The sequence below is a fragment of the Balaenoptera acutorostrata genome, chromosome 6 (genome assembly GCF_949987535.1).
Source record: "Balaenoptera acutorostrata chromosome 6, mBalAcu1.1, whole genome shotgun sequence".
Taxonomy (NCBI): Eukaryota; Metazoa; Chordata; class Mammalia; order Artiodactyla; family Balaenopteridae; genus Balaenoptera; species Balaenoptera acutorostrata.
The window spans coordinates 56,239,595-56,265,481 of NC_080069.1; the positions used below are offsets into that span (position 1 = coordinate 56,239,595).

The 25,887-nt window shown below is 33.7% G+C and overlaps 1 protein-coding gene across 6 annotated transcripts in view; it reads right to left on the reverse strand.

Annotated features, from left to right (window-relative positions):
* DENND4C (DENN domain containing 4C) overlaps window positions 1-25,887 on the reverse strand; it is a 135,337-nt gene that overhangs the window by 73,735 nt on the left and 35,715 nt on the right. For 5 of the 6 annotated variants that reach the window (XM_057549344.1, XM_057549342.1, XM_057549343.1 and 2 more), the window contains exons 2-10: window positions 24,119-24,440; window positions 14,584-14,836; window positions 13,575-13,644; window positions 11,453-11,622; window positions 8,408-8,646; window positions 6,782-6,848; window positions 5,676-5,734; window positions 4,647-4,791; window positions 1,373-1,548 (exon numbers count right to left, since the gene is read on the reverse strand). In XM_057549344.1, coding sequence (XP_057405327.1) covers window positions 1,373-1,548; window positions 4,647-4,791; window positions 5,676-5,734; window positions 6,782-6,848; window positions 8,408-8,646; window positions 11,453-11,622; window positions 13,575-13,644; window positions 14,584-14,836; window positions 24,119-24,423 — 1,484 coding nt within the window. In that variant the 5' untranslated portion in view covers window positions 24,424-24,440. Of the gene's footprint in view, window positions 1-1,372; window positions 1,549-4,646; window positions 4,792-5,675; window positions 5,735-6,781; window positions 6,849-8,407; window positions 8,647-11,452; window positions 11,623-12,932; window positions 13,028-13,574; window positions 13,645-14,583; window positions 14,837-24,118; window positions 24,441-25,887 lie in introns of those variants that run through there. The other variant, XM_057549346.1, reaches the window with a different exon arrangement.

The following is a 25,887-nucleotide window of genomic DNA, read 5'->3' on the forward strand; positions in this document are numbered from 1 at the left end:
TTGCAGCATCATGGATGGACCTAGAGAATATTATGCTTAGTGAAATTAGGCAGAGAAAGATAAATACTGTGTGATATCACTTATATGTAGAATCTAAAATATAAAACAAAAAAATGAGTACAGCAAAACAGAAACAGACTCACAGATATAGAAAACAAACTAATGGTTACCAGTGAAGAGAGGAAAGGGGCGAGGGGCAAGATAGGGGTATAGGATTAAGAGATACAAACTACTATGTTTAAAATAAATAAGCAACAAGGATATACTGTATAGCACAAGGAATTATAGCTATTACCTTTTAATAACTTTTATTGGAATATAATCTGTAAAAATACTGAATCACTATGCTGTACACCTGAAAACAGTACAATATTGTAAATCAACTATACTTCAATTTTTAAAAAGTACTGAAAACCCAAATAAATAAACAAACAAACATAGTGAAGAGCTACCTCAATTACACAGTTTTCAAAATACAATGGTAGGTCCATTTCAAAATTATTTTTTAAGGTACATTAAGTGTTTTCTTCCTTCCTTCAGTTATTCTTCTGGTTCACTCAAGGCTATTTTCCCAACCAATTCTACTGCTGTAACCATTGAAGTCTCATCCCAAATTCTTACTCTATTCATTTTCTGCCAGTATCAAACAGTAAAGAATAAAAGCACTCCAAGACCTGGAATTTGGCACTAATACTAGGGAATTTTCAATACTTACTGCCCTTACCCACATTGTTTGTTGTTTTTGTGAGGGCAGGGTTGCAGAGGGCGCTCCTCAACATCCATCTAGAACTGGATGGATGAATCTTCTTTTATTAGTGTGGTGCTCTACTCTCTGAACCCTCAGTTACACCACTGCTATACATATTTATTACCTCCAGTAAACACAAACTCTGACTGATTTTTAATATCAATTTCTCTGTAATCCCTATAAAATTCAAATCTTGACAACTAAGAAAAACACCATATTACCCTATATTGTGACTAAACTCAAACAGGTAAAGCCATTTTTTAAGAGCTTACACACGGATTTTGAATTAAACCTAGATAGCATGTCATCTCTTGAGCTCTGAAAGCAGTGTTTTTAACCTTTTTTTTTTTAATAATCCATATTCTCTTCTGATAAACATAAATATCTCCTGCCTACTGTTAACATTATTATCCAATATAAACTATTATAATATTGAACACAATCTTTTTCAAACCACACAACATTCCAGGATTCTGATACCTGTCCTGATTGAGAATCATTGTATTGAATCTGAAGACTTATTACCAACTTTTGAAAGTAGCATATTTGTATATGCTTTCAATGAGCTATAACTACATGTGGGGAAAAACATAAATGGAGATAATATAAAAAGAATCAACTTACACATATAACATGTTTGTATCCAAGTCAATGCAAACAACATCTTGTGGTGGGTCATGAAGATCAAAATACCTTGAGTCAACTCCAACTATAAATGGTAAAGGTGCACTAAGCACTGCTGCCAGTGAAAGAGGACAAAGGGGAATATATGGGCATTGCCACTGAAATGGAAAGATCATCTGGGAAAAAAAGTTTTAAAAAATTAACCAAGTTTTAAATTTGCAATGAGAATTAGTAATTAACTAATACTACTGAAAGGGACCATTACAGAGCAGTTAAGTCTAGTTTCATTCCAAAAACTAAATGACTATAAAACACTGCTAGGCAATACTATGAACCAATGTGATTAAAATCTTCAAGAATGACAATGATCATAAGCACAATTAAAATGCTAACAGCTCTTTGCATGTTAATCCTTCTAATGCCTATAGAAAATCCACATTCCCATTTTATGGAGAAAGTGAAAGAGGAGAAAAAATTGCCCAAAATTTTATAAAACAAACTCATGATCTTTAACTCTGATGCATTTCATTCATCTGTTAATTTTCAAGATAACCTTTGACTAAAATCCAACTAAGAACACCAAGAACTAAAAAAATTTAAATGATTCTCTTGGGAACAGTAACAGTCAACTAAAAATTTCAACAAAAAAATTTCGTAACTGCCCAAATAAACATAATATTATCCAACTTCAGTGAATCTTGGCATCTTAAAAATATTAGTCAATATAAAACATACCTCAACAATCTTTACCAGCCTTCCTTTATAAAGCTCTACCTTAATTGTATCAATGTGTTCTTTTTAAAAAAGGAAAAAAGACAAGTTTTGATAAGTAAAAAAAAAAAAAAAATTAAAATTTTAATATCAACTAATATTAAAATTTTAATCATTGATGACAAAATCTCTCCTCTACTACAAAAATCCTTGCTATATTTCAAGATCTAGTTCAATTCTTACCTTACCCATCATTACTCACCCCAAATAATTACCTATAGCATTTACTACCTCTGCCAGTTATTCCAGATGGTTATACAGAATTGGAATTCTGTCTTCAATCATTTATTTACTTTCTAGTAATTGAGCACTTAATATGTACCAAGAACTGTTCTAGATGGTGGGGCTGTAACAGTGAACGAAACAAAGATCCCTGCCCTCATGAAATGTACAGTGTAGCATAAGAGCCAGCAAACTTTTTCTGTAAAAGATAAAGAATATTTTATGCCTTGCAAGCCATATTGTCTCTGTCACAAATACTCAACTCTGTCTTCATGTATGAAAGCAGTCATAGGCATTATGTAAATAAATGGCCTATGTTCCAGTAAAACTTTATTTACAAAAACAAGTGGCAGCCAGGATTTGACTCACAGGCCATAGTTTGCCAACACCTGGTCTAGCAGGAAGAGAGAAAACAAAAAGAAGATATGATAAATAAAATATATACCATGTGAGAGAGTGCTAAGTGCTATGAAAAAAAGAAAAAGTAAAGCCAAGTAAAGGCGATTAGAGTTTAGAACATGAGAGAGGAGAGAGGGAAAGCAGGCTGTATTATTAAATAGGCCAAACAGGGTAGGCTTCATTAAGAAAGTGACACTGAGCTGAAACTTGAAGGAGGTGAGGGTTTTAGTCAAGGGGATATCTAGGAGAAGAGCACTTCGAAGAAAAGGAACAGCTAGAGCAAAGGCCTTAAGGTGTGGGGACTGCCTAGTATGCGCCAGGGGTAGCGAAGAGGCCAGCGCGGCTGGAGCAGAGTGAGCAAGACGGAGAGAAGTAGAAAATGGAATCAGAGAGCAGAGGGATAGAACTACTCGCAAAGGACCTTGCAAGGACTCCAATTTCCTCCAGTGAAAACTGACTATCTACCATTCAACAAAAGGTACGTTACACCTCTAACTACATGAGAAATTTCAGAATAAAACTACTGGACTACAAAATATGACACCCTTGTCTTCACCTTTGACTTTTGCAGCACAATCATAAATAATGTCAATTTTACAAGAATACTCATTGGTTCCATCAATTTTTGCTATGGGGCTCCATTAACTCTTCAATATTCTTTGATATTCAAATCACTCTCTTTTTGAGGAATTTAACCTGTCACGATTCTTTTCAATTTTCTCCTCTTTAAATGGTAATTTGCCTTACTATCAAATCCTCATTTATCAATAGTTTTGCAAGCAATTCAGGCTGTTCTCCAACATCGGTTACATAAATTTCATGCAATCTTGCATTTTAACAAGATTTCCAATTTCACATTGCAAGAGACTGGGCCACAGAGATTCAGACAGAGGGGCATGGATAATCCCTAAAGTTTTATAGGAAGAAATACTTGAGTGGGAACTTTCTAAAACTGGTCAGTTCATTAACAAATATTTTCATGTTATAACAACTTTTGCTTTTACATGCAACTGTGGAGGCTTGGAAAATTAGTACATAATTAGGATCTTTGCCCCCCATAAGCCATCTCAAATGGTTATTACTGTTTTCAGTCCTAGCAGCATTTCTCTGACCAGATTAATATCTTGGAGACATACCCCATTTGTTGATTTAACAAGTATTTATTGAGTGTTTACTCCATGCTATTTAACTGTGATAAATGCTGAGGACACAGGAGTAAAAAAGAGACCTAAAAAAGATCCTTACTTCCATGAGAGTAAAATGGGGAAAGGAAGAGAGGAGAGTCAGCTATTTTAAATTAAACAAATAATGGAAAATAGAGTTAGAGAAATGGAACATCCAAAATTCTATATTATGACCTATAAAGCCCTACATGATCAGACCTCCTTCTAATTGCAATGGGAAGCCATCAGGAGGTTTTAAAACAGGACTTAACTTTTACTTATGCTTTTCACAATAGCTAAACATTTGTACATTATCCAATTTCACAATCACCTAGATTTTCCTATACATTACTGGCTCACAATGATTAAAAGTTAAAATTGGGAGAAATTAGTCATGTAATTCATGTAAACAATTTTAGGGCAGCTGAAATTGACCAGAGCTTCTCATTTAACACAGTAAGCTTCATTCACAAGTTCTATTATTATGTAATCATATAGATTCTCTGAAGAACTCTAAAATATGAAAAATTAGAAGTTGAAATTTTCTCTCAATAGAAATCACTTTTTTTCCTTTATATTTATTATTTCTCTTTGACACCCTACTACATTTATGTTAAACATTTAGTGGTAATTTCAAAGTTTTGGTTGAAGGAAATTTCCCTTTAGAGTAAAAATTCTCTGTCAAGAATTCTGCGCTAAAAAGAAAATGCTATACTTACAGCTACAACAGCTTCAGCTACTCCAGTCAACACAGCTGGCCTAAGAGAATGCAGCAAAATCTTGCTCTCAAGTAAAACAAAGAGCAGCAGTGTTGCACAATTCTCAGGACCCAGATTCATTAACAAGGTGCTAAAGTTGGCTCCACTAGAAAAGGAGAGAAAAAGAGGTGATTATGAACTATTTCACCAAAAGGTGCTAAGATTTGCTTATTAAATTATTTCCTAAATACTAATAAATTGAGAATCTAATATTAATTTCAAGTCCTGATTTAGTCATCACTGAAAAGTAGCAAATTTAATAAGATGGTATAACAGAATGATTCAAACTCATCGTTTGGTAACAAGGGCGTTTATCAGGAAAGATTTTCCTAAAGAACAGCCATTTGAGCTGAGCTCTAAAGAAGAAGGTAGGGGTTGGTGGGGAGACAACATTTGCAAAGGTCCTGAAGCAAGGAAAAGCAATTGTCATGTTCAAGGAATTGAAATAAACCTACTGTGACTAAAGCATATTAAAGGAAGGGATGAAAACAACAAGAGATTATGCCCAAAATAAAAATATTTGCATTCTCCAACCATTTTATATTTGCATTCTCAAAAGGACACACTGGCTGCAGTGTGGATAAAAAACTGAAAGACAAGAGCAAAAGAGTGCCAATTAAGAGGCTCATAATGAAGTAGTCCAGGTAAAAGATCATGCTAGTCTGGACTAGTGACGCAGATGAAGAGAAGCCAATAGATTCAAGACATTTTAGGAGGTAAAATCAGTTCACCTTGAACATTCAGTAATGAACTGGATATGCGGAGGGGAGATGAGAGGAAAAGGGAGGTATTCCCTACATTCAATCTTGCAACTTTCTTTAAGTGTTCCATTTTTAAAATGCTGAATGGCCCCAGCTATCAAAGTTAGAAACATTAAGGCTATTCTTAGTTTGTAAAGATAACACAACTCTATTATACTAACCCTTAAAATATTTTAAAAGCATTCTGCTCCAAGTGAACAAATGTTTTATTTTATATACCATTAATTACCTTAGTGGTAAAGGTGTAGAAACTGGTTGTGATAATATTAACGCATCATGGACTGATAGCTTAAAAAAAGAAAAAAAAATGATAAATTAACCAAGCCAATTTTGAAACCTAAATATTTAGATCAAGGGTAAAATGGAAAATAGTTTAATAGGCAGACTGATACAGTTTTGGAAACATGTACTAAAATATAAAACAATAGCTGTTATTTACTTAGAAGTATATAGTTCTTTAAAATTAAATGGTTAATTCAACTGAATTTTGATTCAGTTAATTGATTAAAATACAGCTGTTTAAAAATTACGGAATAACTGCTTTTTAAAAGCCTCCAATTTATTTACTCTCTATTTGGCAATTGCTTAATATATATTAATACTTGCTGAACTGAAATACATTCAAGATTAACAATATTTGACTAACACATATAATGTTAATAACCATCTTAGAAAAAAATGTTTAAATAGCTTGTCTCTATAGATCAGTCTGCAAACTGTTATTGGTCCAGGAAGAAATAGTATATACATAGAGAGAAAGCGATTTAGAAACTTTCATGGCACTCTGACACTGCTATCATATCCAAGTACATTATCAGTGAACTCATGTCTCTGGACAGGGTATAGACCTGTTCATGTCTATACTGATCTCATATGGTAAGCTGCTTACGTCACAAGCTATATACTTATACAGGTCTGCCACTGACTGGAAATAAAAAGAAACTGGTCCTTTAACAACACTATTATAGACTGCTTCACTTCCACCTTCCAACCATAACCAATTTCACATTTGATATTTATTAGTCACTCGAATGTTAAAAACATGCCCTCAACATAATTTCGGGTTTTATGTTATTAAAGTCGGCTACATAAAGGCCACACATGAACCAATGATGATGTCATGAACCAAGTATTGTAATTATTCCAATTCTGTATACCCAAAATTCAAAAAAACAGTACAAAAGAATATTAGCTAAAGATATAAAATACAGAAAACTCAAGGACTTCATGGATGCAGCTTGTTCCGCCTCATACCAAAAGGGCCATAGCATCCACACTGCAATGACTGGAATGAACATATGCAGCACTCCCTTCAAACATACTCTTTTTTATTACCTGTACCAGGATTCTTGGTCTTTGTGGTGAAGGAAAAGGGATGTTTTGCATAAAATGTGAAATGTGCCTAGAAAAAATTTTTGAAATAAAGATAATTACTTTTCTAAAATGCTTCATGGATTTTAACAGATCTTAAATACCACTATTTATCATCCTGGACCTGACAAAGCCACTTACCTAAAACTTAAGCTAAATAAATAAATAAATTTACTTAGTGTAAATAAATGTACTCATTCCACTATGAGTGGAATGCAACTTCTAAAATGCAAAATGTATTTCCTGATTAAAAGTCCAGATTAATATACCCTATTATCACCAGGAAAATAAGAATAACATGAATACAGTTTTCATGAAAGAAGCTAACATTTATTGCCCTGGTTATCAGTACCAGTATGGGGAGCAACTAACTGTGATATAATGAACCAAAACTAATACAGAATTCAATCTAATAATATTAATTACATTAATATAGTTCTTACACTATAACTTTGGGCAAATCACTTGTCCTATTTCTCCACCTATACATAATAACTCAAGTTTTTCCAAAGTTTTGAGCTCTTAGGAGCCACTAAATGCAAAGTATTACTTCAATTGAAAAAAAAAGAATTGATGATATACACTGATTTTTTTTTCACAAATTTCATAGAACCTTAATTTTTCAAAAGGCTGCTAACTTATCATTAACATTAAATTTACTCCAATCAATTTTAAGTTAATCTGACAGCTGAAAGTTAAATCTAGAATTATGAACCATTAGACTGTCATTCCAGTAATACAACAAGAAAGCTGAAACCATATTGCTATATCAAATTTTGATGTGTTTATGCATAGTACTTTTACTATTTTATAAAGTTGATTTTTGAGCAGCATTACTTTAAAACCTACAGGTAACTGGCCCCCTCTTATCCACTAAACTAGTATGCTTCACTGATAATCTTTTTTGCTATAATGTGAAATTTTGCAAAGTTTAAGAAAAATCTGTTTACACACAGTATAACACATTTCCACCAAAGCTCTTGACTTGCTTTGCTAGCAGGATACATGAGTTATTTACTATAATAAACAACTCAGTGTGCCACTAGAAGTCAGAAAAGATGTGGTTTTAAAAAGACAGTGGTTCCACATCTGTTTTTCTTGCTTACAAAACATTTCCATGATGAAGAGAATTACAAATCAAAGGGAAAGCATGTAGAGTTCTATCGATGCTAAAACCAAAACCTTACTTTTAACATCAATTAATCAATTAACACCATTAATTTCTACATCAGTTTAGAGATGTTTAACTTGCAATGGTCATTTGGATAGTTGGGGTATGTGTGCATCAACAGCTATTTTTCTCTTGGTTATTTAAGAATGAGTAGGAAGAACACATACAATATAATGTATATATATAAGTTTCTTCCTCAGCTGAATTCTCAGAAGATTTTTATCTGGTCATCCTCACCACCACTCCTCAATTTTAAATTCAGAGTCAATGATTCAGGTGAAGAAGGGAGCAAGTAAAAAGTAGGATGACTGTGACTCTCCTTCCCTTTCAACTTTGATGCTTAAAGTCAGGTAAACAATGAAATGTACATAAATACATCCAATTTTTCCACCAGACATCCTTCAAATCATTATACATACTTTTCAATGGGAAGAGGATGTGGTCCAGACACAGAAAGTTTGTAGATAAACATGAGAAATTTTCTAAAAGCTTCAAAAAAAGGCCAGTGTGAGAGTAAACAAATGCATTTGTTTGAATTGATGGATTTGGAGACCATTCTTCTCTCCACAGGTGTCAATAGGCCCAGCTGCATAAGCTGTTTTTCTGTTAGAAGTTCTCGAGAGTAAGGTTCATAAAACTGGATGGCAGCTCCATATACCTACAGAGTAAAAGAATTCCATTATAAAATTTGAGTGTTTTTAAAAATTAATTTCTCTTTTTCTCTTATTCCAAAAGAAGTATTTGCTTAGAGTGCATATGACAGGTAAATGAAAAAAAAAAATCTCAAACATTGTTGATGGGAATGTAAAATGGTGCAGCTATGGGGGAAAACAGTTTGGCAGCTCCTCCAAAAGTTAAACAATTACCCTATGATCCAGCAGTTTCACTCCTAGGTATATACCCAAAAGAACTGAAAGCAGGGACTCAAACAAATACTTGTACACCAATGTTCATAACAGCATTATTCACAATAACCAAAAGATAGAAACAACCCAAATGTCCATCAACAGACGAACAGATAAACAAAATGTGGTATAGTCGTCCCTCAGTATTCAAGGCGGGTTGATTCCAGGACCCCCAGCGGATACCAAGATCCATGAATGCTCAAGTCCCTTATATAAAATGATGTGGTACAGTCGGCCCTCCAGATCCACAGGTTGGGCATCCCTGGATACGGTGGGCTGACTATATACACACTCAAGAGAATATTATTCATCCTTAACAAGGGATCAAATTCTGATAAATACTGCAACATGGATGAACCTTGATAACATTATGCTAAGTGAAATAAGCCAGACACAAAAAGACAAATATTATATGATTCCATTTATGTGTGCTACCTAGAATAGACAAATTGGTAGAGACAGAGAGTAGAAAAGAGGGACATAGGATAGGAGTGGAAGAAACTTCTGTTTAGAGTGATGAAAACGTTCTGGAAATGGTTAAGTGATACTCTTATAAATCTTTTAACTGTTTAGTCACTATATACACATGTGTATGCATATATGTCATATATACGTGTGTCTGTTATATCACATTAACCCTTGTCTTTACAGATACAAATAACACTCTCAGATACAATTATTTCAAAGTCATCTCTGGGGTTCTTAACAAGCAATATGACAAAAGCATCACAATGAGGCTTTGTTGTTCTCTACTGGTCAAAGTAACTTTGGTAACGCTTAAGTGTTTGAAGATATTAAAATATTCATTTATATTTATTGCTTTCAATGGAAGAAACTATAAATGATTATTAAGCTAAAGAGTTAGCTTACTTGTAAGCAATCCAGTCAATATAGTACTGGCCTTCCATTCAGTGAGTATTTTACTATGTTCCAGACACTCTGCTGGACACTTAACCTTAATTATCATCTTCAGTACAGTGGCTGTAAACGTGGAGACTGGAGAATGAGGACACAGATGTATTTTTGTTTGCTCCACAAGAGTCAGCCTTGGTTAGTTACACATTTCAATAAAATTAGCTATTCTATCAAATTTCCTAAGAAAGTTTTCAATTTTTAAATTTCTACTAGATCTGTAGTTTTATTTACTTTTTATTTCCTAATATTGCTTTTTTGCCATCTCTTTTTTATTTTAGATTATCATTCTATGTTATTATTACTGTTTATACATGTTTTGAATTTTTGGCTATTACCAATAAAGTATACAAATATACATGTGTTTTGGAGAATATATATACTCATTTCTCTTGGGATATGCTCAGGTGTATACCTGTTGGGCCACAGAGTTATTTCTTATCCTTGCTGACAATATAGAAGTTCTTTAAATATTCTGAATACAAGACCCTTATGGAATACCTACAGTATCACATTACTTTCTCCCAGCCTGGGGCCTGATTTTCCACCTTCTTAATGGTACCTTTGAATGAACAGATGTCCTTAACTCCAATGAGGTCCTATTATTCATCTTTTCTTTTATGGCTAGCGCTTTCTGCATACTGTTTAAACTATCTTCACTTACTCCCTCAATTTTAATGTATTATTTGTCTTATGACCCTCACTGTTGTTGTTGAGAAATTAGCCATCAATTAATAGTTATACCTTTGTAAGTAAGTATGTCTTTTCTTTCTGGTTGTTTTTTGTCTTTGGTATTCTATCGTTTTACTATAATATGAAAAGAGGTGGTTTTATACTTTTATTTTTTTTCTGCTGAAGATTCAGAGTGTATCTTTAACCTGAAAAACTCAATTTTTCATCAACACTGGAAAACTCTCAATCAACCACTAGCTCTTAAAATGCTGTCTCTCCCTTTTCTAGTCTCTCCTTCTGGGGTTCATTAAATATCTATTGGTCCATTTGATTCTATCCTCTGCATTTTTAAACTCCTTTTATGTTTTATGTATTCCTGTGCCACATTCAAGATAACCTATTTTCCACTTCATTAATTCTTCCTTCATGCATGACTTATCTGCTGTTTAAACCATTCATTACATTTTTAATTTTATGGGTATTTTCATTTCTAGACATTTGATTCTTTTTCCAACCTGTCTACTCATTTTTCAAAATATCCTGTTCTTTCCTTGATGTTTTGAGCCCCTCTATTAGGTCTTGAATCATTTCAATTATATATTCAATTTATAATAATATCTTTGATATTGTTATTCTATCATTTCAATATCTTAAGGGTGTAATCCAGCTCTGTGTCTTGTTGATTCTTCCTATGGTACCTATGTCTTCTAACTTTTACTAGAATCTCATCTTGAGGCCTGGGTTTTGAGGGTATCTCTCCAGAGACTTTATATTTGCTCCTACAGACACTCCAGGGGTATCAGCATCCTGATCCCAATTTTCATGTAGACTTCTCACTTTGGGCATTATAGTACAAATTTAAACAGAAATGTATTGTGTCCAAATAATCCTAACATTAAAATTAAACTTAAATTAATCATTTTATGGATTAAAATCATGGACGAAATAGGTTTAATAAAAGAGGAAAAAATATACCTTTTCAGCAGAAGAGGCTGTGAGGACAAAAGTTGAAAAAACTGGAAGCGGGTATTTGCTTTGGGGATCCCAACATTCAATTGTAGCTCCCATTGGAAGGCAGAAGAGAGGGACAGATTCCGAGAGCGGAAATGACTCATAGTCCTCTTCTGGATACCTAAAAATTAAACCTATTGGAGAAAGGACATAATGATATTTATTTATCTATTTATTATTTTTTTATTTTTTATTCTTTGGCTGTGCTACACGGCTTGCAGGATCTTAGTTCCCTGACCAGGGACTGAACCCGGGCCCATGGCAGTGAAAGCGCCAAGTCCTAACCACTGGACTGCCAGGGAACTCCCGATAATTTTTTTTAAATAGTTACTTTTAAATAGTTACTAATTACATATTAATAGGATACATATTAATAGGATATTTTACATATTACATATTAATGCATATTAATAGGATATTTTAAGAGCACATTTTACAGAAATATTTGTGTGAAATTTCAAGATCAATTTTTCTCTTGCCATATCAGTAATTAAAATAAATAACAAATTTACCATTTATTTTTACCTATGGACTTAAAGTTCACTGTAACATTAAAATGTATTAAATATACTAGTTAAAACTATTCAACAGGATCATTAATCTTAATGTATTTTCCCTACACACTGCCAACATCTTAGAGAATGCAAGAAACATACAGGGAAATTTATCAACTATTTCAGTTAGTCTTCTGTGGGAAGAAAAAAAAATTCAGGGAAGGGACAAGTGTTATGAAATAATGCCAAGGCAGCAGAAATTATCACAGCCCCTAAACTTTTCTTGAGAGAGCAGCAGTGTAAAAGGAATGTAACATGAAAAGTAAATGAGACAGAAACTCTTGTTTCTGTACAGGGCATGCGAGATCAAGGAAGCAGGAGCAGGGGGCACTCTGAGAAGCATAACAAAGACCCTTCAGAATGAAGTAGCTACATGACATCAATTCATTAGCCTCTAATGTCTCTAATACACAGACCACCTCTAGGTTAAACACTTGAAAGTCAGTAGCAGAATTTTGAGTCCAAATTCAGTCTCCAAAATTCTTTATTCTAAAATATGTGTCTTATATCAAATACCTGAACACCTTCACAAAACTTGTTTCTATACGTCTTCTTTAAGTGACACTTTCTCACCACCAAAAAAAAAAAAAAAAACTTCTAAGGAAATCACATATAATCAACACATTACAGCAATATTAACAGTATTACATTTTAAAGTGATACTGAAATTTATAACTGTTAATTGCTGCCTTTATTTTTATATTAAATGGTTTGATACATTAGTATGAATGTCTTTAGGACGACAATGAAGATTTCTCATATATGGATTTGCCTGACTTCCCTGAAGTAAAACTTTATTCCAAAAATTGTGCACAATAAAAAGTAACTGACACTGCTTCTTTTCACAAAGAAGTATTCCAGTATCTCTTCTATTTACAACTGGAGCATACCTGTATTTTCAGTTTTTATCCCACCATACCAGTGGGATGAAGAGGTCACACTTAAATCTTTACAGCCCTTGACACTTTACTGTGCAGTAAGAATGTGGCGATAGATTTCTCAAACACTTCGTGGCAGAAAAGGTTCTCAGGCCCTCCTCTCTTCCAAATAGCTGATTCTTTGCAACAAGGGAGAAAGGAAGCAACTCCACCTTTCATGGCAAGTAACATGTGGTTTCAAATCAGACACACAGAGATAAGAGAAGGAAATATATAAGAAGTAAAGATGCAGTTTGACACCTTTCTGACTGCCAAAATATAAAAGGTCAGAGCGTAAATATTTTCCACTCAACTATTAAATCTATTAGTGTAGACTAAAATTGAATGTTTATTCCACAAATGCTTGTTTGGAATAAAATTTTCCATTTAATTAACAGTATATTTTTGTTGGTGGGGGGTAATATTAATATATCTTGCAGTATGTAATGTATTTAGGAAAACTTATGCCTTTACATGCTAAAGTTACAGATAATTCAATTCATAAATAGATCAATTCCACAAACTGTATAAGGGAGCATACACTGTCTCTTCTAACCAAATGTTAGTGTGCAACAATACAGAGACCTTTTTTTTTTTTTTTTTCCATTTACTTACCAGCTTTATACGCTATTGCATTAGAAGCAGGCACAGACTTCTTATAACACAGAAACACACTGGAACCCCACTGTAAAATATAAATAAGGTTTAAAAAAAAGGCAAAAGAGTGATAATAAATTGATTTTGTTGAATGTCTTCTAAAGATTTTGATTATTTCCTCAGGGAAGTCTATTTAAAACATGTTTATCAAACAGACTATATAGTATACAACATAGCAAAACATGAAACTGAAAACACTAGAAGAAAAGGAATAAAAAAACATTGCCATGAAAATTAAACTGATGCAAAGGTTGTTTCAAAAATTCTGCAATTCTGTAATCATGCAGAGGCTGCCTCTATTTGAAAGAAACAGCACAAAACGTGGGTGCTGAGCCCAAACTAGGGAAGACCGGGGTCACTAGTTGCTATGAAGTCATCATCTCCAGAGGCAAACCTGTCTTGACTAATAGCCTTGGGTGCATGGGTCATCTCTGCCTATACCTCATTTAAGCTAATATTAGTTTGCTTTAAGTTGTTTTTCAAAATAAACATAACCCAACAGTAAACTTTAGTGTCATAAAACTATAAATCCAATGTATATGTTGCATTTTCTTCTTCAGTAGAGCCCTTTTAAAATAAATATGAAAACTACAATATTTAAAATAAATAAATAAATATAAAGGGTGTCTCGACCCAATCTCCCTGCAACTGTCCTTGAAGACACCACTAAAACCCAAAAGCTAACAAAACCTGTATATTAGTGTAATGTATTAGCACATATCAAAAAAAAAAAAAAAATCCCTGACTTTAACTATCTATTTTCTGGATGAAATTATTCTAAAACATCAGGTAGCTAAGGATTTTTTTAAAGTTATTATGAACCATAAAAATTAGAGAGCTAAAAGTAATTTTAAAAATCATGAAAATATAAACTGAGAGTAAATAATAAGCCCAATAATAAAGAGAAGTCCAAAAATTTTTTTTTTAATTTTCATATGAAATTTTGGAAATGAAACTTTATTCTTACCATTCCACAATTTAAGTTTTTGTCAACTTTGCAGAAGGTATGAGGAGGGGTTTCTCCCTTACTGGTTACGATAACACAGATATCAGTTACAGCCAACGAATTCTGGGGTCGAATTAGAGGAGCCCTTCGATAAGTGATAAAGATTCTTTGTGAAGTAGTTGAACTATTGTTGACATTGGCACAGCGACCATAGGGTGTGGCTTGGATCACTTCACATCCTGGAATTAGCCTTTCTTTCCCATCATATAAAACTCTGCATGGCAGGGAGGGAAGAAATAAATAGATAAGTAAACATATGTCAGGTTAATGCTAGTTTTCTCCTTGAGAACAAAATAAATCTTTTTTAGTCTCCCCTGTTGTTTCCCAAATCTTAACTGCAAACCAAAACTAAAATAATTACTTTGGGAATTAGAAATCTCCTACTATTTTTCAACAGCTAGAATACAATTTTAGAAGTGTAAATAGGATCAAACAACTTGATTTTTTTTATTGCTTATTACAAGAAACATATGAAACAAAAAAGGGGCAATACCACAATCATCCTCAGGTCAATTCTCAGAAGTTTTATCTAGTATTCAGATGTTTTCACAAAATTTACCTTCATAATTCCTGTCAAAAGTTCACCTTTAAAAATCCCTTGACTGAAACTATAAAACACCGTTTAAAGAAATTAGAGATGAGCTAATAAATAAAAAGTCATCTCATGGTCATAGATAAGAAGACTTACTATTGGTTAGATGGCAAATTACTATCCAAATCCTAGCTGCCTGCTTTTTTAGAAATAGGCAACAAAATCCTAAAGTTCATATGGAAATGCAAGGGACCCAGTATAGGCCAAAGCAATCTGGAAAAAAACAACAGACTTGGAGGATCCACACTCCCCCATTTCAAAACTTACTACCAATCTAGTCATCAGTACAGTGCAGTACTAGAATAAGGATAAACATATAGGTCAATGGAATAACGTGGACAGTCTGGAATTAAACCCATACACTTACAGTCAATTGATTTTGACAAGAGTGGCAAGATAAATCAATGGGAGAAGAATAATCTTTTCAACAAATGGTGCTGGGACAACTGGATATCCAAATGCAAAAGAACAAAGTTGGACCCCTTCCTTACACTACATACCAGAAAACCAAAAATGGATCAAACACTTAAATGTAAGAGTTAAAACTATAAAATTCCTAGAAAAAAACACAGGAATAAATCTTTGTGGCCTTGTGTTAGACTAAGCCTTTTTATATATGACACCAAAAGCACAAGTGACAAAAGAAAAACAGATAAACTGGACTTCATTAAAATTAATAACTTCCGTGCTACAATTGATACCATCAAGAAAGTGAAATGATAACCACAGATTGTGAGAAAATATTTGCAAATCATATATTTAACTAGGAAATTCTTTCCAGAATATGTAAAAAAAAAAAAAAATCTTACAAATTAATATAAAAAAATTACACCATTTAAAAATGGGCACAGGACTGGCAAAGGATATATAGGAATTCTCTGTACTATCTTTACAATTCTTCTGTAAAATTATTTTAAAATAAAACATCTTCTTTTTTTTTAATGGGCAAAGAATCTTAAATAGACATTTGTCCAAAGAGGATATACAAATGTCCGAAAGCACATAAAAAGATCTTGAACATACTATTAGCCATTAGGGAACTGCAAATCAAACCAGATGAGATACCACTTCACTTTCATGGGAATGGCTAGAATAAAAAAGACAGATAATAACAAGTGTCAGAAAAATTGGAATCCTCATACATTGCTGGTGGAAATCAACAGCTCTGGAAAACAGTCTGACAGTTCCTCAATGGTGTAAACATAGATTTTCCACATGACCCAAGAGGAAAAATAAACATAGATTCTTCTCAGTATATACACAAGAGAAAAGAAAACACATCTACACAAACACTGATACACAAATGCTTATAACATCATTATCCACAACAGCCAAAAAGTGGAAACAATCACATGTCCATCAACTAAAGAATGGATATGTAGACTGTAATACAGCCATGTGACAATATCACGGATCAATACAAACAAGGAAGTACTGATACATGGTACAACATGGATGAACCTTGTAAACATATTAAGTGAAAAAAGCCAGACAAAAAAGACCACATATAGTAAGATCGCATTTACATGAAATGTCCAGAACAGGTATATCTACAGAGACAGAAAGTAATTTAGTAGTTGCCTAGGACTAGAGAGTAGAAAAGAGTATTGGAGAGTGACTGCTAAGGGTATAAGGTTTCTTTTTAGAGTGATGAAAATGTTCTAAAATGGACTGTGGCTACACAACTCTGTGAATATACTAAAGACCATTTAATTGTACACTTTAGATGGGTGAATTGTACGATATGTGAATTATAGCTCAATGAAGTTGTTAAAGCTCAACTAAATATAACACTATAAAGCCTCCATATTTAAATCAAAATAGTATTGGCAAATGAGTAAATAGAAAGAACAATGAACAGAAATCTAGTATATGATAAAGGTGACACCTCAATACACTGAGGGAAAGATGGACTTTTTAATTTAATAAGCAGTGCTTGAATAAGCAAATTGCCATTTGGGAAAAATAAACAAATAAAATTCTGTCTATAGTTCACACTATACACAGAAAGGGCTCCCAGTGGATCACATATGTAAATGTAAAGAATGAAAACATACTAAAAGAAAACCTAGCAGTAGGAAAAATGTAACTATGACTCAAAATCTAGAGGCAATAAAAGAGTAAGAAAAGAAACTTCATAAAATAAACTTTACATGACAAAAAAACGCCGTAAACCAAGTCAAAAGACAAATTATAAGGGGAGAGGAATGGAGAAGGGGCAAAATAGGTAAAAGGGATTAAGAGATACAAACTACTTGTAATAAGTTACAAGGCTGTAATGTACAGCACAGGGAATATAATCAATATTTTATAACTTTATATGGAGTATAATCTATAAATATTCAATCACTACACTGTATACCTTATAAATTAACAAAGCAGTGTAAGTCAACTATACTTCAATTTGAAAAAAAGACAAATTAATAAACTTGGAGAAAACATCTGGTGACTCTTTTTACAAAAAGTTCATCTTCCTAACACATAAAAATCTCATTAAAAAAAACAAGAAAAAGACCAAAAACCTGTTGTTTTTTTTTTTACTTAAGCATACTGCTCAGTTTATTGGCATAAAGTGTACAAACCTGTATAACCAGCTCCAGACCAAAAAACAATCACCAATGGTTCTCATTATTCTCCCTTCCAATCACTATATCATTAAGGAAAACCACTATCCTGAATTTTAAAAGAATAAATTAATCAAAAACCTGTTTTTAAAAAAGACATTAACAAACAGATAATGCCAAAAGACATTAACAGTTCACAAAAGAAAAAACGGTCCTTAAACATTGAAGAAATACTTAACCTCATTAAAATTATTCTGACATACCAATTCTCTACTGTGAGACTGACAAAAATTCAAAAATCTTATCACATTCTTTGTTGATGGCATTGTGGGGAAAGAAGCACTCATATACAGTGATGATGGTAGTATAAAATGGCACAATCACAATGGAGGGAAATTTGGTAACATTTAACAAAATTATGCATGTATGTATCTTTTAACCCAGCAATTCCTTTCTAGGATCTACCTGAAAATATAACTCCACAAATATGTAACAACATATGCACAACATTATTCACCAAAGCATTCTTTAACGGCACAAGATAGGAAAGAACCCAAATGTCCATCAATAGAGGCTGGCTGAATAAAGTATGATACATCCACACAAGTAAGTGCTACAAAGCTATAAAAAAAAAAAAAAGAGTGAGAAAGATCTCCATTTTCAGAAATGGAGTGGTTCCCAGGAGATGTTGTTAGATGAAAAAACAGAGTATAAAATAGTGTACACAGGGAGATCAGCTCGGTGCTTTGTGACCACCTAGAGGGGTGGGATGAGGAGGGTGGGAGGGAGGGAGATGCAAGAGGGAAGAGATATGGGAACATACTGTATATGTATAACTGATTCACTTTGTTATAAAGCAGAAGCTAACACACCACTGTAAGGCAATTATACTTCAATAAAGATGTTTAAAAAATAATAATAATAAAAATAAAATAGTGTACATAGTATCTGCATTTTGTTTAAGAGGAAGAAATAAAACTATACACACATATGTGTTTGTTTATTTCTGTAAAAACACACATTGAAAGGATAAATCAGAAACTAAACAACAGGGGAGGAGAGGGCAGAAAGTATGGAGAAAGGAGTAGAGGAAACAGAAACTGAAGCAATACTTTTCTAAATATATCTTTTTATGTGTTTTGAACCACAACAATATTTTCCATATTAAAAGAAAGAATGTTAAAACAAATGAAACACAAAAAGGAACAAATGAACCTAACTGCATAGCAAATTGGTAATATAACCACATAGAAAAACTATTTCATATAATTTTTTAACACAGTACTCTGTAAATGCTTAATGGGTTTTATTCTAGGGACAAGGAACTCAGTAACAGAATTACTATTGGTAGTAAAACTGATACTGTAACTTGAGATTACCTTATGTAAATAAGATAAAGTAATAAGTAACATATTTATGATTTAGAAACCAAGATTTTCAGCATAAGAGAAACAAGATACAGTCCAAAATGAGTTCAGTAAGTTTTTAATGTTAAAATTTGAAGTTGAAATATGAGTATGAACTCATGATTTATATAAATATTTATTTATATAAAAAATAGACACCTCAGTAACAATGAATACACATAGCTCCAAATTTTGATTGACACAGCAGTCAGCTGGAAAGGGCTCCCACTGGCCAAACTTGGGACAATTTGGGCAAAAAGAATAAGGATTATAATTGATTTTTATCAAACGGAATAAATTAAAATTCACAGTTCCTCAATTACACTCAAAACAAATTTAAAAATTTGTCTCATTAAAAAAAATGAGGCCAAGATAATAGGAAAGCTCTTCATTATAATAAAATGCCAATTAAAAATGTATTTAAAAAAATGTATTTTTTAAATGACAGTATTAGAAAAGTCTCATTTTACATCCCCCCATACAAGATCTAATTCAGGCAATGATCAATGGAAACAGTAAGTGAAAAGGTGTTAGGGGACAAGATATTTAAACAATGCCCACAACTCCACAAATTACTTAAATAACAGAAAAAATAAAAATGCCTTTACAATAGATAGCAAGCAATTAACCATTTTAACCAAACGACTGAACTTAGCATCACTAATTATGGGACAATCTGCCACTACATGCTTTCCTGATGCTAGCGCTACCTGTAAGTATTCTTGCCAAAAATATTTAATGTACATTTAATCCAGACTTTAAACCTAACATCCAGTTTACAGGAAATACTGACAATAAAGGAACAAGTTAAATGACTTGATGAGGAAACAATCAGATAAATCTAGAATGTAGGGCATTCTATAAGACAAGTGGCCCAGACTCTTCAAAATGTCTATATATCACAGAAAAATGTTGGGGAATGTTCTAGATAAACAGACTAAATAAAGAGGTACAATAACCAAATACAACAGGTAAGCCACGACAGGATCCTGGATTTTTTTTCAAGCTATAAATAAACATTCTTGAGACGACTGCAAATATTTGGCTAGGGAGTGGATACTGAAAAATATGATGGAATTATTAATTTTCTATATACCATGGTCATTAGGAACATGTCTTAAGGGATGCATGGTGAAGTATTCACAGGAGAATTGTTATGATAGCTTCAGCCTCGTTTCAAATAGTTTAACAAAAATATTGGAAAATGTTAAATTGTTGAATCTAGATGGACAGCATATTGTTCATTATACTACAGTTTACCATTTAGGAGAAAAGGATACTGGTGTTTATTACAATATTCTGTTAACTTTTCTGTATGTTTGAAAATTTTCAAAAACCAAAAGTGCTGGAAAAAAAAATTCATATGAAAGTCAATCAATCTGATAAGTGAAGGAAGATAAGAACTTTGTATAGTAGTCTGTGATTCCTTATCTCAAAAAACACATCTGACATATACAATAATACAGTGACCTGTTTAAATTACACTTTATGGAGTATTTGAAATTATGAGGGAATATCAGATCTTACATATTTTAACTTAACATCTTTTCCAGGAAAAAAAAAACCCTGTTATTTTTATAAATATCTCATCTTGTTTATAAAACAGTCCAAAAGGTCAAAAGTTTGACAACTCTGTTTCATATTTAGTTGAATGAGATGGGTACCTGTCTTTATACTGGCTAACAGGTTTTTCCAAACCTCACTAGTATGCTTAATAGAGGGGAAAGAGGGGAAAAAAGACCAAATCACCAGATATTAACAATTATTTGATCTGGAGAGAAACTTTACCACCATGATCAGCTAAAAGACGACCGCACACTCAAGCAAACCTGGATCAGTTAACACAAATTAGAAGCCTTAGGGAACTGCAAGATATATATGAAAGAGCCGCTTGCAACCTGAAAGCATCTAATTATAATTATCTAAGTCATCATTTGTAAGTTATGCCCCTGAATCACAAGGAACAACAATCTTTCAGAGACTTATACCCTTTTAATTACAACTATATGGTGGGAGGTCTGGGGATGAGGATGTGAACAGATAACCTTTAAAGGATGGCTAACAGAGAGAACAGTGAGTGCTGGAACACAAGGTAAGTCCCTGGGGCTGGTTTCCCTTCAACTGACATGAATATTATCAAACTGTTATCCTGTACCCATCTTGTTATGGATATTACCTATCTTCTTAAGAAAACCATAGAGAAAATAAAAGAACTGACAGTAAAACCTCTCAGTCCTATATTTTCAACCCTTCCTTCTCCATTGGTTTCTTCCCTTCAATATAAAGATGTTCAAGGTTCTCTCCTGGGAGAAATGTTAAAAAATAGCCCTGGGCTCTGTATCCCCTCACCTTCCAGGTATCCTAAACCATTGCTGCTGGGGATTTCGTTAAAATACAGAGTCAGTAGGTCTAGGGCAGTGCCTGAGATTCTGACTCTCTAACACACTCACAGGCCCTATGGACAATACTGGTCCATGGACAAAATAGCAAGGTCCATAACTATCTTCTCTTTCCCTTAAAGTCACGCTTTCAAAAAGAAGCCTCTATAACTCCAATTCCCAATCATGCTCCGTCCTTTCTAAACTGGCTCTTATGTCCACTAATCTTATAAAGTTGTATGACCCCCACTACAACTGTACTGACTTGAAGGAAAATTGTAGAAGCTAAATAGGGTGATATGTACTATACTAAAGGAGTTAAAGTAAAGTAAGATAAGGACAAAACATCCTTTGGCTTTGGAAATTTGAACATAATGAGGACCTTGGGACAATTTCCCCAGAGGTCTGTTGGAACAGTAAAGGAAATGATGAGCAAAACAAGCGGTGGTCAAATGTAGCAGCTCACTACCGTTCTTAATATCAGAACAACTATGAACAGAACCACCAGCAACCAACTGTTTAAAAAAAACATTTCGTGGGACAATCAGGGTAATTTGGATATATGATGATATTCAAGAATTAATCATTTTTTTGGTGTGGTATTATGGTTACATTGGAAGAGGGACTCAACCTAAGAAATGCAATTGATGTAATACATCACATTAATAAAATGAAAGAAAAATCCACATGATCGTTATCAATTAAAAAAGAAGAGGCAATTGACAAAATCCAACATATTTTTATGGTAAAAGCCCTCATAAAACCAGCAATAGAAGGGACCTTCCTTAACATGATAAATAGCATTTATGAAAAACCCACGGCTAACATCATACTCAATGGTGAAAGACTGAAAGCCTTCCACCTATGATCAGGAATGAGACAAGGATGCCTGCTTTCACCACTGCTATTCAACACCATACTGTTAAATTCTAGCCAGAGCAATAAGACAAGGGCGGTGTGTTTGGGGGGGATAAATCAAAGTGCAAAGGAAGGAATAAAACTATCTCTATTTGCAAATGACATGATCCTATACAATAAAAAATACCCCCAAAATCCAAAAGAAAGCTATTAGAGCTAACAAATTCAGCAAAATTGCAGGGTATAAGATTAACACATGAAGTTGATAAAACCCACCTGTGTTGCCATACATCAGCAATGAACAATCCGAAAAAGAAATTAAGAAAATAATCCCGTTTATGACAGAATCCAAAAGAATGAAATATTTAATAAATTTAATTAAGGAGGGACTTCTCCGGTGGTGCCGTGGTTAAGACTCTGTGCTCCCAATGCAGGGGGCCTGGGTTCGATCCCTGGTCAGGCAACTAGATTCCACATGCATGCTGCAACTAAGAGTTCGCATGCCACAACTAAGGAGTCGGGCGAGCTGCAACTAAGCAGCCCGAGAGCCACAACTAAGGAGGCCACCTGCCGCAACTAAGACCCAGCGCAACCAAATAAATAAAATAAATATTTTCAAAAATTAATTAAGGAGGTGAAAGACTTGTACACTAAAAACCATAAAACAGTGCTAAAAGAAATAAGACCTGAATAAATGGAAAGACAACTCATATAGTTTGGAAGACTTAATATGGTAAAGATGGCAATACTCCCCCCAAATTGATATGCAGATTAAATGCAATCCCCATCAAAATTCCAACTGCGTGTTTTGCATAAATGAACAAATTGATCCCGAATATTTCCCAAGATGCTCTCAAATACATATGTTTGTACTAACTGATGGTAATTATAATGAGCAGAAGAGCTTAATACATGACATGTATATATGGTAAAGTATTATAGGTATTCTCGAAGCACATCTTATTTAAAGAAGAGTCAACATAGACATTTTTGGAGAAAAAGCTTTTACACAGAAGAATGATCTTCATTGGCTGTGGACTAGACACTAAATACCTCATAACAACTATACTCCTTCTAAACCGTAAATGCTTTGCTCCTGGCATTAAAAACCACACAGTGCAATTGTATTTTTCATCTTTTTTTTTTTTGTGGCCATGCCCCACGGCATGCAGGATCTTAGTCCCCCAACCAGGGATCAAACCCGTGCCCCCTGCAGTGGAAGCAGGGAGTCTTAACCACTGGACTGTCAGGGAAGTCCCAATTGTATTTTTAAAACAGGAATGTTCCTTTGTTAAATGAGTTCAGAGCTTCACAAAAGCTCATCGCGTAACCCAACTAGCTCCTTAAAAATATACTGTCTTTAAAAAAAAAAAAAAAAATATACTGTCTTTTATTATAGCTTTTTGTTCTTTTATGTTTAATTAATAAGCTTATCTGATACGTACAAACAGAAATGAAATCACATTTCAGGCTCTAACGCCTTCATTTCAATATACTTTTGAAAGGAAATAATCTAATGACTCAATCCTATACAGAGAAATTCAGTAAGGACGGACAGAGATACATAATATCTTACTATACTTGATTTTGAAGTAACAAATAATAATAGAACTATCAAGGATTTTGAATTTCTATTGCCATGAACCTTAAATAAATTTTATTCGCTTCACTATAGCAAAAGAAAATAAGTCACCGTACCCAATGTCAGTAAGGGGTGGTTTATCTCTCCCTCTCTTATAACAGAGGAACAGTTCTGGGCTTTTCAGACTTCCATAGTTTAAGTTTGCCTGGAGAGCTGACGGAGTGGCTTCAACACAGGTGTAACCCTCAGGTACTGTTTCCCCAGCTGATTTGTTAATAACTGCAATGTCTGTAATTGGAGCTTTAGGTCCAGTAGATTTAGTATCTAAACGATTTATTTCTTGATCCAAAAGAGTAGATGTATCAGTGAGACCTGCCACAACAAAGTAGTCAGTCACTCTTGGCCCTTTGTCTTCTATCATGGCTGCTTCTATATATCCTAGAAGAGAGGAAGAAAAAAAAAAAGACATCAATTAAATAAAATGCTTTATCCTAACTCACTAAATTAAAATACTCCTGAGTTAACAAGTGATTAACAGGCACACTTCCCAGTTGGATTTATAATCAAATTGTTATTCTGTAGAAGAAGACTGTATTTTTGTTTTTTTAAAAAAATAAATAAATTTATTTATTTATTTATTTATTTCTGGCCACGTTGGGTCTTCATTGCTGTGCACGGGCTTTCTCTGGTTGCGGCGAGCCGGGGCTACTCTTCGTTGCAGTGCGCAGGCTTCTCATTGCGGTGGGCTTCAGTAGTTGTGGCACGTGGGCTCAGCACTTGTGGCTCACAGGCTCTACAGTGCAGGCTCAGTAGTTGTGGCACACAGGCTTAGTTGCTCTGCGGCACGTGGGATCTTTCCAGACCAAGGCTCGAACCCGTGTCTCCTGCATTGGCAGGCGGATTCTTAACCACTGTGCCACCAGGGAAACCCAAGAAGCTTGTTTTGATATCATCTTGTCAGCTTTTACCTCGTATGAAGTACAAGTTTACGGCATCGATTCATTTGTAATTCAACTATGATCCTATTATGTGCCTAAGGCCCTGTTAAGGATAATCAAACTATGAGAAGTGGGCTACGGTGCTTTCCTTTCAGCAAAATGCACATAATGAACAACATTCATACTATTTTTTAAAAGTCATTCTCTTTTGAGTTACAGAATTCCTAGAGCGAACTTCACATTTAAACAAACGAAATGAGTTCATCATGAATTATTCAAAGTCTAACAGAAAAGATAAAGGTACTAGTAATAAACATAATTAAACCAGTCTCTTAATCCAATCAGGAGTCTGTCCCTATAGTTAAAAAACTTTATGTAAACACCGTGTAAACTAAGTAAGTTTAGGGGTCATTAACTATTTCATATATAGATACCAGACAGAGCATAAAAAACCATAACCAAAGAAGACAAAGTTATACAAAATACATATTAAGAGACTTAGGTAATACATGGTAGAAACCTAGAGAATATGAACACTGAGTCAAAATTTCTATTATCTTTAAACTCAATACCTCTAAAAATAAAATTAAGCTTTTGAAATTTTATTTTCTTTAAATATTTATTTATTTATTTACTTATTTAGGCTGCACCGGGTCTTAGTTGCGGCATGCGGGATCTTTAGTTGCAGCATGCGGGCGCTTAGTTGCGGCATGCACGCAGGATCTAGTTCCCCGACCAGAGATCGAACCCGGGCCCCCTGCATTGGGAACACAGTGTCTTACGCACTGGACCACCAGGGAAGTCCCTGGAATTTTAAATATTTCTATGGATTTTATGTGCTTTTTAAACAACTTTACTGAGGTATAATTTACATACAATAAAATGCACATATTTTAAAGTGTACAGTTTGGTAAGTTTTCACAAATGCATACACCTGTGAAACCATA